The sequence below is a fragment of the Mesoplodon mirus genome (assembly GCF_964341445.2).
Source record: "Mesoplodon mirus genome assembly, chromosome: 8".
NCBI classification, from domain to species: Eukaryota; Metazoa; Chordata; class Mammalia; order Artiodactyla; family Ziphiidae; genus Mesoplodon; species Mesoplodon mirus.
Genome location: NC_138984.1, coordinates 74,967,181 through 74,980,855, shown reverse-complemented (window position 1 = coordinate 74,980,855; position 13,675 = coordinate 74,967,181). Strand labels below are relative to the sequence as shown.

Sequence of the window (13,675 nt, the reverse complement as noted above, 5' to 3'; positions counted from 1 at the left end):
CAGTATTGGAAGGAAAATGAAACAAGTTTTTTGTACTGTGATGTGAATATTACCCTTCCATTTTGTATTAGGATATGTTTACAGCATTAGGTCTATAAGTATAGAAACTAATTCCTGTTAGGATGTGTGGAGGAATCTTACCTGAAGGATGAAGGCATCTTTTTAAAAAATTCCTGGATCAGACTGGGAAGGAACAATCCTAGATAGACAACGATAAGAAACTGCTTCCTTGAGTCTTCTACACAGTAATAGCAAGATGTCTCCTAGGAGCTCAGTTGTGGTAGTACTGACAACATGAAGTCTGTTAAGGAGCTGTGAAAGTACTCCTGAGGTTAGGCTATACTGAATGGGTGAGAGCCTTTGAACCCTGGGAGGAAGCCACTGAACAGAGACCTGTATTCTAAATGCCAATGTTTCTACATTTCTTGTGTTCTTTGTCTGTGTTTCACTTAGATTTTAGTAAAATCTATTTGAAAGTTTTAGTCTGCTTCAGCCCAACTAAGGAGAGCCAAAGGAAAAAATTTCATTCGAACTGAGAATCGTGGACCCCTAGGGTCCAGTGACAACTATTAGGTAAACTAAAGGGTTTCAAAGTGATTCTGATAAAACTCAAGAAGACATAGTCTCTTTTCCGATAGCAAACTTGCTCTTATTAGGATTGGTTTCAATTGGTTTAATTGGGAAATGGTATTTTCTTTGTCATTATGTACTTGCAGTTACTACCAAGGAAATTAATCAAGTGAACGGCACTCCCTGTTTCATCTCTTACTTATTTTCCTCTACTTTACTCTCTTACTTATTTTCCTCTGTTTTGAAGACTTTTTTTTTAACATCCCTATTGGAGTATAATTGCTTTACAATGGTGTGTTAGTTTCTGCTTTATAACAAAGTGAATCAGCTATGCATATACATATATCCCCATATCTCCTCCTTCTTGCGTCTCCCTCCCTCCCTCCCTATCCCACCCCTCTAGGTGGATACAAAGCACCGAGCTGATCTCCCTGTGCTATGCTGCTGCTTCCCACTAGCTATCTGTTTTACATTTGGTAGTGTATATATGTCCATGCCACTCTCTCACTTCGTCCCAGCTTACCCTTCCCACTCCCCATGTCCAAGTCCATTCTCTACGTCTGCGTTGAAGACTTTTTTTTAATACTCATTGATACATGTCAAAGAAGTAAGGGCTGGAAAGAACAGAGGATTGTGTGAAATAGGAGATAGATAACTATTTTAAAAATCGTTTTACTAAATATCCTGTATAGTTTTCAAATTTTTAAAATAATTTTACACTTCTATTAGAGGTTTAGTTGTTTATAATTAAGCAATTTGAATATAAAAGTTAAAGACAACCATGAATAGGCTATTGAAATGTATCATCAGCTCACTTTCCTAGGTGCAAATGGGAAATCATCAACTAGTCTCAAACCAGTAAAAAACTTGTCTGTTGGTTGGTTGGTCTGTTTGTTTTTGGATATATGACAGTGGTTTTTGAGATATTAGTTCTCAGAACAAATCAAGCACAAATATTAATATTTCCTTACTAGCCAATAATTTGTGTAAAGTTAAGGAAATTTGTGAGCATGGGTACTTGAAGAGAATATTTGTGACTCTTTTCATGTGTGCCTAATTGGAGGTGATGAAGTAGGTGGTCTTCTAAGGGCAAATGTGCAGAAGTGCATAAAGATCGTATGAGGCACAATATTTTTTTCTGGCTGTTTTTAAGATTTTCTCTATTATTGGTTTTGAGCAATTAGATCATGGTATGTCTTGGTGTAGTTATGTATCTTCATGTTTCTTTTGCTTGGAGTTGAGTTTTTTGGATCTGTAGTTTATAATTTTCATCAAATTTGGCAATTTTTCGGCCATTATTTTTTCAAATTTAATGACCTTGTCTGCTCATGCTACTGTCTTGTCAGTTTGAGGTTAGTTTTCATTGATTGAGTTCTCTAATTATGTATCATTCATGTATGTCTTTTAATTTTGGTTGAATGCGAGACATTGTGAATTTTACCTTGTTTGGTGCTGGATATTTTTGAATTTCTATAAATATTTTTGAGATTTGTTTAGCTGAAACACAGTTAAGTTACTTGGGAAAAGTTTGATCCTTTCAGATCTTTCTTTTAAAATTTCTTAGGCAGAACTAAAACAGTGCTCAGTCTAGTATGGATTATGCCCTAACTAGTAAAGCGAGATCCTTCTGAGTACTCCACCTGATGGCCGTGAATCTTGAGGTTTCCCAATCTGGTTGGTAGGAACAGGTACCAGATACCCAGCCTGTATGAGCACCTGGCACTGTCACCTCTAATCCTTTCAGGTGGTTCTTTCCTGGTCTCAGGTAGGTTCCTCACATGTACACACTGCTCATTATTCAGCTGAATACTGTGGATCTCTGGAGTTCTCTCTCCATGCAGTGCTCTCCTCTCTAGTACTCTCTCCTGGGCACTGTAGCTACTTTGATCTCCCTGGACTCTCAGTTCCATCTCCTCATCTCAGGGAGTCTGCCAGGCTCCACCTGGGTTCTTCCTCCCTATGCTGTAGCCTGGAAATCAACCCAAAGCAATAAGCTGGGGCAATCATAGGTCTGTGTTTGTTTTCTTTTTTTGTTGCCTGAAGTCCAGTTTTTTGCAAACTGTTGTTTCATATATTTTGCCTCTTTTTTGGTTGTTTCATGCAAGAGTGTAAATCTAGTCCCTGTTATTCCATACTGTCCAGAAGCATAAGTCTGAAGTATAGGATTTTAATTTTTGGGGTAGAAACTAATTTCAAGAGAAGCATGTGAAAGCGATTTCAAACATTAGTAGAGGATTGGTTAAGTTATGATGTATCCATAAAATAGAATATTATTCAGCTGATTGAAAATAATGAAGTACGGTTATATGTTTTAGCATGGAAAACTGTCTAAGGTATTTAGTGAAAATATCAAATTCATCCTTTTATTTCATCATTCAAGAAATATTTATTGAGCTTCTATTTTATAGCAGCCACCATGTTAGGCATTTGGGATCCAATAATAAGCAAGAGAAACATTGCTCTGCTTTTAAAAGCTTGCTGATTTAAATTCTAGTGTGTGGGTGGGAGTGGAGTAGAAAATAAACAAATAATTAGGTTATTGTTTATAATGATAAATTCTGTGATGGAAATATGTAGGATGATATTCTAAAGTGAATGGGTAAAATAAGACACAAGGATGTATTGTACAACACAGGGAATATAGCCAATATTTTAAAATAACTGTAAATGGAGTATAACCTTTAAAAATTGTGAATCACTACATTATATACCTGTAACTTATATAATATTGTACATCAACCATATGTCAGGAAAACAAATAAATAAAGTGAATGGAATAGGGAACCTACTTCAGATAAAATGATCAGAGAAAACCTCTGTGAGGAAATGACTTGATCTGAGACATGAAGGATAAGGAGCCAGTCAACAAAACAATATCCCAGGCAGAGGGAGCAGCAAATGCAAAGTGCCCAAAAAAGGAAAGCACTGGGTATGTTTGAGAAGCTGAAAAAAAAAGAAGAAAGGAAGAGCAAGGTTAGCAAGGACAAGAGTGGTCAGAGGTTGTAGAAATTTTCAGGAACCAGACCATACAGCATTGTAGGCCTTGCTTAGGAGTTTGGATTTTATTCTGAGTTGCAGAAAAGTGAAGGGTAGTATCCATTTATGTAATAGTGCAAAATGATATTCCTATAGATGCATGTAAGATTTTTAGAAGGATATATAAACATGATTGAATAACCATGGTTACCTCTGAAGAGTAGAAATAGGGACTAAGGGAGTAGGACAGAAAGGCTTTTCTTTATACCTCTCATTACTGAATATTTTACCTTGGACATATATTACTTTTCAAATTGAATAAAGTAGTGGATTTATATTTTTTTAAGAGTTCTTATAAATTATTTTTAAAACACTGTTCAAAAATATGAACCAGAAGTTCACAAAGGAGAAATGCCAGTAAGCCCATGAAAAGATACTCAGCCTTACTGGAGATCAGAAAAAAAAAATGCAGCTTAGATTTTTATCCCCCAGATATTGACAAAAACAAAAAATACTGATAGTATTTCATTTCCTTGAGGGTGTAGGCAAACAGATGCTCTTGCTTCTGGTATGAATGTGTATTGATCTAGACTTTCAGTTTGACAACATATTTCAAAAACTCTGAAAAGTATATATCTTAGGACTCAGTAAATGTTTTCTAGAAATTTATCCTAAGGAAGTAAATTTTTTTAAAAATTTAAGTCCAAAGATACAGATATAAGGTCATTCACCATTTATAGCATTTTTTATAATAGTGAATAACTGGGCCCTATTAATAGCCATCAGTAGAAAGTTGATTATTTAAATTATGATATATTCTATTGAATATTCTATAGCCATTAAAATTTATGATGTAGTTTTATATTTATTGACGTATCAGGATGTTTACAGAGCAAAACATGTAGGTTAGGCATTATGTATATAATGAGATTTCCTTTTTTTTTAATTTATAGGTTTAAGTGTGTATGTGTGTGCATATAGAATGCCTGGAAGGATTTAGACAAAAATATTAATAATAATTTTTGCTGTGTATTAGGGCTTTTAAATTTTTTATATTTTAGTTTTTCTAAAGATTAGTCACAAAATTACATTAATTTTCCAATGAGCAAAAGAATCTAATCTATAAAAAAGGGGGAAATGGGGAGTATTAAGTAATCCAGAAAAGTTTCCTAAAATATTTATGCATATAACTTGATAAGTAATAAAAGAATATAATCATAGTATTGGTTTGATCTGGAGTAACTGATCTTTATAATGCTTTTCAATTTTTTAGGACTAGAAGAAATTGCAAAAGAAAGAGAAAAACTAAAAAAGGCAGAAAGTATCCAGATCAAAGAAGAAATATTTGAGACTTCTGAGGACACTTTAAACTGCTCAAATCCAAATCACTGTGAGCAAAAGGAAGATACTAAAGAAAAAGATAACACAAATCTGTTTCTTCAGAAACCTGGTTCATTTTCAAAATTAAGCAAGCTTTTAGAAGTAGCTAAGATGCCTCCTGAGTCAGATGTAATAACCCCCAAACCAAACAGTAGTGCAAATGGGTGCACATTGTCTTATCAGAACAGTGGAAAACATTCATTGGGCGGCATTCAATCAACAGCAGCACAAAGCAGCGTAGAAAAGACAGACTCTAATAATCTGTTCAATACCAGTTCAGGTGGTCCAGGCAAGTTCTATAGTCCTCTCCCCAATGACCAGTTGTTAAAAACACTGACTGAAAAGAATAGACAGTGGTTTAGCCTTTTGCCAAGGACACCTTGTGATGACACATCACTTACCCATGCAGGTATGTCAACTGCTTCTTTAGTGACCACTCAGTCTCAGCCACCATCTAAGTCACCTTCGCCTGCCCCAGCTCCTCTTCTTGGATCATCTTCTACTCAGAATCCTGTTGGCCTAAATCCATTTGCTTTATCACCTCTTCAGGTTAGTGCTGCTAATTGTAACTCATTTTTATGTTGCTTTATTTAATCTTTGACCCCATAAAGATTTTCTCTCAAGGGAAATCAGTTGAATATTTATAATATTATCTCCACCATGGTTTGAAAATTGAAGAGTCAGAATTGCTATCACCAAGCTTCATCAGAACTACTGATGTCTAAGTCAAAGCCTTCTTTAATTACTTTTTAACTTATTACTGTTGCATTATATCTAAAAAGAAATTACTTGGGGAGCAAATGAAATGACGTTTGCCTCTAATTGTGATAAGTGAAAGAATATTTTTTTCTGAATTTTATAAATAATTTCTGGTTCTAAACACTTTTCCTAACTTCTTAGATTGTTTTACTTTTAAAATGTTTTGGTTTTGTTTTGCAGGTGAAAAGTGGAGTATCTATGGTGGGACTCCCGTTTTGTGGGTGGCCCACCGGTGTGCTTACTTCCAGTAATCCATTTACATCACCTTTACCTACTCTGGGATCAGGGTTGGGATTATCAGAAGGAAATAGTAATTCATTCTTGATTCCTAACGTTGCTTCAAGTAAAAGTGAATCTCCAGTACCACAGAATGAAAAAGTCTCTTCAACTCAACCTGTAGCTGTTGAAGTAGCAAAACCAGTAGATTTTCCTAATCCAAAACCTATTCCAGAAGGTAGGTACACTGAGATGGTTTATAGCCACTTACTTACTTTATTTTATTGTTATAGCTTCCTGCATTATAACCGAATCTTTGATGGTTTTCTACATAGTTATAAGTCTTCTGATTTGCATTGTGCCATTAATTTATATTCAAAATATTTGTAAAAAGATCTACATATTTATGTTAACTTAGAAATGCAGTTTGGTTGGTGGAGAATTATTGACCCAGAGGACCTAAAAGCTTTGCTCAAAGTGCTCCATCTCAGAGGAATAAGAGAAAAGGCGTTACAAAAACAAATTCAGAAACACTTGGATTATATTACTCAAGCTTGCATCAAGAATAAGGATGGTATGTACCTAAAAGAGACTTCTGCTCTCTTGCTTAGTTATGAGAATTAGTTCTTTTATCTTAAAACATATTTTAGTATATCCTAATTCTTAATTTATTACTAATAGACATTTTTTCTATTTTGTTCAACAAACAGTAACTCTTTACATTTCTTAAATAGGTATTACTTTCTTATAATTTCTCACAACCTGCAGACATATTGTTTTGTTTCTTAAAAAAGAATATTCCTACTTTTAAGAGTAATCTGCCTGTGTATGCACAAGTACATTTGTGTGTGTTAAGTTACACATATATGTTATCCCTGGAACCCTATTCACTTTTTAGAAGAAATCATTGAGGGATAAAGTGGATTTTAAAATTAATTTCTTTTCAAATATAGTTGCTATTATTGAATTAAATGAACATGAAGAAAACCAGGTAACTCGAGATATTGTGGAGAACTGGTCAGTAGAAGAACAAGCAATGGAAACGGATTTGAGTATTCTTCAACAGGTAGAAGATCTAGAAAGGAGAGTTGCATCAGCAAGTTTGCAAGTGAAGGTAAAATTGATTGGAATGAAATCTGTTTTTAGGGTGATGGAAGGTAACTATTATTTGTTGTATACCTGATATGTGCCAGTTACTCTGCTAAATGTTTTCACTTTATCTCATTTAATTCTCAAAATGATCCTGAATTAATTTCCCCCATCTTACAGGTAAGGAACAAGACTCAAAGTAAGTAACCTGCCAGTGGTAATATAGTAAGCTAAGTGTGTATTCATCCAAGTCTATCTGACTCCAGAACCTGTGTTCTTTTTACCAAATCTTGCTGCCTCCTTAATGGTATTCAAAAGTGTCATTTCTAGTTTTACCCAAGATAAATATAATGCTCTATCAAATTCCTACTATACTGTTTCATATAGAGGAACCTCCTTGCATCAAGCTATGTTGTATGTCAAAATTTCACTCTATATAATTTAAAATTGGAGAATATAGATATATCCAAATATACACAGTATCATTATACACATACCCACACATGCTACATATATATGTAAATTTTAAATTTATTTATCTACTGGGCATTACCATGTCACAGCATTATCATGATCGGACTGGCTTCCAATGGACAGGCAAAAGAAAAGCTTTACCTTAGTGCAAGAATTTTTAGTTTTGGTAGGAGGGGTATAAAGTCTTCTCAGTTGATAATAAGGTGATGTCTCCGAGAATAAATGGATGGATGATGAATAAGTATGAGACACCTGAAAAGGCTTAGAAAATGTAGTATCCATGTAATTTGATTTGCTATTTTATGTTTTATTCGGAATGAGAAACTTATGCCATAATACTGTCCTATGGCATTTGGAAACTTTTGAAGTTCTCCAAAAAATATCACTTTTCAGAGCTAACAACATATCCCTTTCTTGCTGCAAACATAATTACCAACTTTGGGAAACAAAATTTATCATTTGTTGACTCTATTTTGCTAGCAAACTATATCTTCCTCCTAGTGCTATAATACAGTATAAAAATGCCTCATTTATTTGGCATCTTCAACAAATGAAGTCTTCCACACAAGTTAATTTTCTAGAGAAATGAAAATTATTCCATTTAGCACCATAATTTTTTAACATGTTTGTCAGATCGCTTATGTTATGCATTACACTGCCTTCTTAAATTGAGAATAATGAGTTTGATTTAAATTATCTTGGTGACACAGGATCATTAGTGCGAAGACCAATTTTTAGATAATGATTACCTCAGGAAATGTGAAGAGGTTTTGCCCCTACATTAAATGGTCCTAGTGTGCTTTGCTTTTAAACGACTGTGTCTGCTTTCTATAGTCTGTTTCTGTCTTCTCTCATGGTCAGTTGCTACTACTTGCTGGTTTAAATTTGGTTGGTTCTCCTGGCCCAATTTTCCCCCAACCTCCTCCACCTAATTTGCCAGTTGTAACTGGCTATTGGTTGGGAAAACATATCACCAAGATTTTTTTTTTTAAGATTTAATTTTATTTATTTTTGGCTGAGTTGGATCTTCATTGCTACACGCGGGCTTCTCATTGCAGTGACTTCTCTTGTTGCAGAGCACAGGCTCTAGGTGCGTGGGCTTCAGTAGTTGTGGCACACAGGCTCAGTAGTTGTGGCACATAGGCTTAGTTGCTCTGCAGCATGTGGGATCTTCCCGGACCAGGGCTCGAACCCGTGTCCCCTGCATTGGCAGGTGGATTATTATCCACTGTGCCACCAGGGAAGTCCCAAGCTTTTTTAAGTTAAGTATAAAGTCAGGGTGTGGGCCTGAAACATTTTCCTGGAGCCATACTCATATTTTCCTGCATTTACCTTATCACATTACTGGCTGCTTAGACAATCTTGGCTGTGTTCTAAGTATATACGAAAAGTAGAATTTGTTTTTTAAGTGAAATGTTTTAATATTCTGTTATTAAGGTATTACTAAATTATTCTGTATTATTCTGAAAAATGAATTATATTGTTCTTGAAGAGTCTAAAAAGACAAATGATGAAAATAACCACAAGACATTATTTTAACATCTATAGAAGATTTAATGGTTTGTTTTTTTTAAGAAAATAGAGTTATATGTTTAACGTGGGGAACTAGCCATTGTGAAGACACATCACACAGGTGGCCTGTGGGACTTACTTAGGTGCATTCATTTATATTTTTAATATTGCTTATAATTTGGACATTATTACTTTGTAGGAAAATCTGCAAGTCTCTTGTCCTAGTTCTGTTGTTGAGAGTATACAAAAAACCTAATTACTCTTCCAGCTCCTCTAAAGATAGCTCCTGTGTCTCTTTCTAAGTTTTCTCTTTTACAAGCTAATTAATTCCTTCAACCATTAGTCCTGTGAAATTGTTTCCATGTACAGGATTCTCTTCTGTATAAACACAAGTGTTAATATCCTTCTTAAAATGTTGTATCCATAACTGTACATAGCGCTGTCTGAATGTGTTCATGGGACTTTTACTTTCCTTAATCCAGCACTATACTTCCATTAATGCTGTTTGAATTTTGTACCAGCTTTTTAGCATCCACATCATACTCTTGCTTCACTGAGTATATGCTATGAAAAAACATGGCCCTCTTTTAAAGAGCTTTTAAGCGAGTTCTATCACATATAGTATTCAATATTTCTGTGATTAGTTGCTTAAACTTCAAACCTAAAATTTACATTTATCATTGTTTTATTTTTATTAATTTCATGTGGGTACATTTTTCAGCATATGGAACTATTTTTATCTTAGTCCTGTTATACAGAATACTAAATTTTCTTCCTAGTTTTAAATTATCTGCAGATTTAATAACAGTCAACCAAGTTACTCATAAGTGTATTAACAGGACAAACCAAGTACAGAGCCTTTGGACATTGGAACTGGGGACCTTTTCTGAGGTGACACAAGTTCTGTCAATCACCATTTTTTGGAAGCACTTTTCAACCCTCTAGATTTCTTTAATCTAGTCTTCATTTTTTGTCTTGTTACTTGCCTTGCAGACATCAAGATATGCTATGTTTACAGGGTTCTCTTGATTTAGCAATTTTAGTACCCTTTTCAAAATATGGGAATGAGGTTCATTTGGCATGATGTACCTAATGCACTTACATGTACTATTCATAATTCCATCCTTACTTCACAAATATAAATGATCTACTGAATTAAAGAAGAGGAATTGATCCTAATATACAAGATAAAATAATGATCTCTAAAAAGGTTTAATAAAAAGAATAATGTTCATTCTGTTTTTCATTTAATATGCATTTACTAAGCCCCTATTCCACATCAGACAGTAGGCACCACAAAATTGGATAAAATGTGGTTTCTGCTGTCAGAAAGCTTGTCATCTAATAGGGAGATAAGTCATATATACATCTGCACAGAATCTGTTAACTGATCCTAGAGGAGTACAGAGTCATACAAGAATTTAGAAAAAGAATACATAACTTCTGATGGAGACATGGGAGAGATCAGGGAACATTTCATGTAGAATTCGAGATGGAACTTGAGAAGGTGAGTCAGCTTTTGACAAGGAATGCCATACTAGGAAGAGGGAACAGCCTGAGCAGAGCACCAGGATCCAGAAGTTTAGGGCATGTTTGTGGAGTTGCAAGTTGTGGAATTTGCAGTGTAGGATGTGTGAACGGGAACATGAGAGGAAGAGGCAGATGGAGGTACTTGAATGTCATGATAAAAATATGGACTTTGTTAAACAGTAGGGAAACTTTGAAGGATTTTGAGGTAGAAGATCAATAAAAGCAAGCTGAGTTATAAGATCATTCACTTATTCAATCAACATGTGTGTATTGAGTGCCTACTATTTGCTTTCACTGTGCTGGAGATAAAATGAGTAAAAGCAGACGTGGTCCCTGCCATCATGGAATTTAGAGGTAAAAAGATGTGAATCAAATAATCACAATAGTAAAAAATTGCGAGTACCACAAGGCTATGGCGTATTATATGGTCCTTTGTGGGCTTGTAATATGGAGACTTACCTGCTAAAGTAGGTCAGAGAAGGATTCCCTGAGGACTTTTAAAATGAAAGCTGCAGGATGAGTGGAGTTAACCAGGTTAAGAGCAACAGGGAAAGGCTCTACAGACAAATATAACAGCTCACACAAACTCCTACGGCTGAAGGAAAAATGGTAAGTGTTGTACAGACCCCTGTACGGAAGAGTGGTAGAAGGATTGGAAATGGAAAGGAAGAGCTAAATTCAGAGACCACTGAGAGATTTCTGTTGAAATGAATAAGCATGTAGTCTAAAGTCTCTCAGAATACTTTGCTGATTTTCATTATACCTTTCATAATATCAAAAGTTATTAAATTTTCCTCTTCAAACTTCTCACAACTGTTTCTTTTAATTTTTTATTCTTGTTTCTACCTAGCATTAGGAAACACAAGATAAAAACTTTTAGTAAAGATCCTTAAGATCTGCTGGTGTCTGCTGCTGTATTTTAAGTAAAGGTAATTCACCCCACAGGCATTTTAAGAGGAAACCATAATAACATTATTCTTTTGATATATAGGGTTGGATGTGTCCAGAGCCTGCATCAGAAAGGGAGGACTTGGTATATTTTGAACATAAGTCATTTTCTAAATTGTGCAAGGAGCATGATGGAGAATTTACTGGCGAAGAAGAAAGCAGTGCACATGCACTGGAACGGAAGAGTGACAACCCCCTAGATATAGCTGTAACCAGGCTGGCTGATTTGGAGCGGAACATTGAAAGAAGGTATCTGAAGAGCCCCTTAAGTACCACCATTCAGATCAAACTGGATAATGTGGGCACAGTTACTGTCCCTGCTCCTGCACCATCCGTTAGTGGTGATGGTGACGGGTAGGTTATTGAGATTAACTTGAAAAATTATTGTGCTTCTTTGCTAATTGGAGCCTATTTTCTATTGCCTGTTATCTATGTATCTTCTTGTATGTCTGTGATCCATATGGATCATGCTATTTGCATGGTGCTTTGTAAAAACATTTTTGTTGTTGTTATGTGCGTTGATAATCCTGCAAAGTGATCTTACATTTACCTGGTTGTGACTAAGCTTTGAGGCACGTAGCCACAGTCTATGCACTACATCAAATTTAGTTGCTTAAACCTTATACTTATTGGCTGTTACATGTTTTTGTCATTGCTTGGCTTTCAGTGTGATGATTGTTTCACATTCAGTAACCATAAATGTGGATGTGACCTACTTAATTTTTCTATATTTCAATGCAGAATTGAAGAGGATATTGCTCCAGGGCTCAGGGTATGGAGAAGGGCATTATCAGAAGCTCGCAGTGCTGCACAGGTAGCTCTGTGCATTCAGCAATTACAGAAATCAGTAGCATGGGAAAAATCAATTATGAAAGTTGTAAGTGTTTTTATTTAAGAAATACTATAATTTACTTTGTCCTGTTTTTTCCAATCTTCAGATATTTCTTAATTATGCATTACTTATTGTCAAAATAATGTATGCTGTACTTGAGAATTTCCTTAATTCTTAAATACTGTATAGTTTGATACTTGCCTCCTTATTTTGAGCTTTTTGAAGGAACCTACCAAATGTTATCTTTGGTTTTTTAAAATCTTGTTTTTCTCTCCTTTGAATATTGTTTATAACTGACTGAAGTTGTCTTCTCCATTCTGTCAACATAATAGTTGTTAATCTGAATGTTTTGAAGGCCCTTTCAATCTTGTAAACACTCCAGTTGCTAACATTACCTGCTAAGTACGTTCACTTAATTTCTAAAATATCTTTATATTTGTATCAATTTTCTTTTCTTAATGCCAGAAATACTTAGCTAAGTAAATACAGAATAAGCAGAGAGCTCTTCCTTTATGCACCGATATCATGTTTTGGGTTGGCCAAAAAATTGCCTTCGGTTTTTAAGTAAAAATAAAAGATACATTATACAAATATATATACAAATATACTTTTTTGTATACAAGTATACAAATATACTTTTCATTTTCACCAAGAACTTTATTGAACAGTGTATTCACCCTTTTGTTCCACTATCTTCTACCATTTTTCAGGCAACTTCATAATTCCATCTTCCCAAAACTTTTTATCTTTTTGAGCAAAGAACTGATCCAGGTGCCCTTTACAGTCTTCCAGGGAATTAAAATTTTTTCCATTAAGAGAATTTTGTAAAGCCTAAATAAATGGAAATCCAAAGGTGTAATGTCTGGTGAATAAGCGGGATGAATCAGAGCTTCCCAGCTAAGCTGTAACAGTTTTTGCCTGGTCATCAAAGAAACATGCAGTCTTGCATTATCCTGATGGAAGTTTATGCATTTTCTGTTGACTAATTCTGGACACTTTTTGTTGAGTGCTGCTTTCAGTTGGTCTAATTGGGAGCAGTACTTGTTGGAATTAATCGTTTGGTTTTCTGGAAGGAGCTCATAATAGAGGACTCCCTTCCAATCCCACCATATACTGGCCTTTGGTGTGGTTGGTGGTGTTTCATTTCGCTTGCCCCATGATCTCTTCCATTCCACATTATTGTACAGCATCCCCCTTTCATCACCCGTCACAATTTGTTTTAAAAATGGAACATTTTCATTATGTTTAAGCAGAGAATCGCATGAGGAAATACGGTCAAGAAGGGTTTTTTTGCTTAATTTATGTGGAACTCAAACATCAAAGCGATTGACATAATCAAGCCGGTGTAAATGATTTTCAGCGCTTGATTTGGATATTTTGAGTATGTTG

General features: G+C 34.9%; 1 protein-coding gene across 19 annotated transcripts in view; it reads left to right on the top strand.

The window, feature by feature from the left end:
• BAZ2B (bromodomain adjacent to zinc finger domain 2B) overlaps positions 1 to 13,675 on the top strand; it is a 375,589-nt gene that overhangs the window by 341,242 nt on the left and 20,672 nt on the right. For 13 of the 19 annotated variants that reach the window (XM_082629859.1, XM_082629873.1, XM_082629865.1 and 10 more), the window contains 6 exons: positions 4,820 to 5,475; positions 5,866 to 6,139; positions 6,320 to 6,475; positions 6,855 to 7,015; positions 11,498 to 11,808; positions 12,196 to 12,331. In XM_082629859.1, the coding sequence (XP_082485985.1) occupies positions 4,820 to 5,475; positions 5,866 to 6,139; positions 6,320 to 6,475; positions 6,855 to 7,015; positions 11,498 to 11,808; positions 12,196 to 12,331 (1,694 nt within the window). The remainder of the gene's footprint in view (positions 1 to 4,819; positions 5,476 to 5,865; positions 6,140 to 6,319; positions 6,476 to 6,854; positions 7,016 to 11,497; positions 11,809 to 12,195; positions 12,332 to 13,675) is intronic. The other 6 variants (XM_082629864.1, XM_082629860.1, XM_082629863.1 and 3 more) reach the window with 3 other exon arrangements.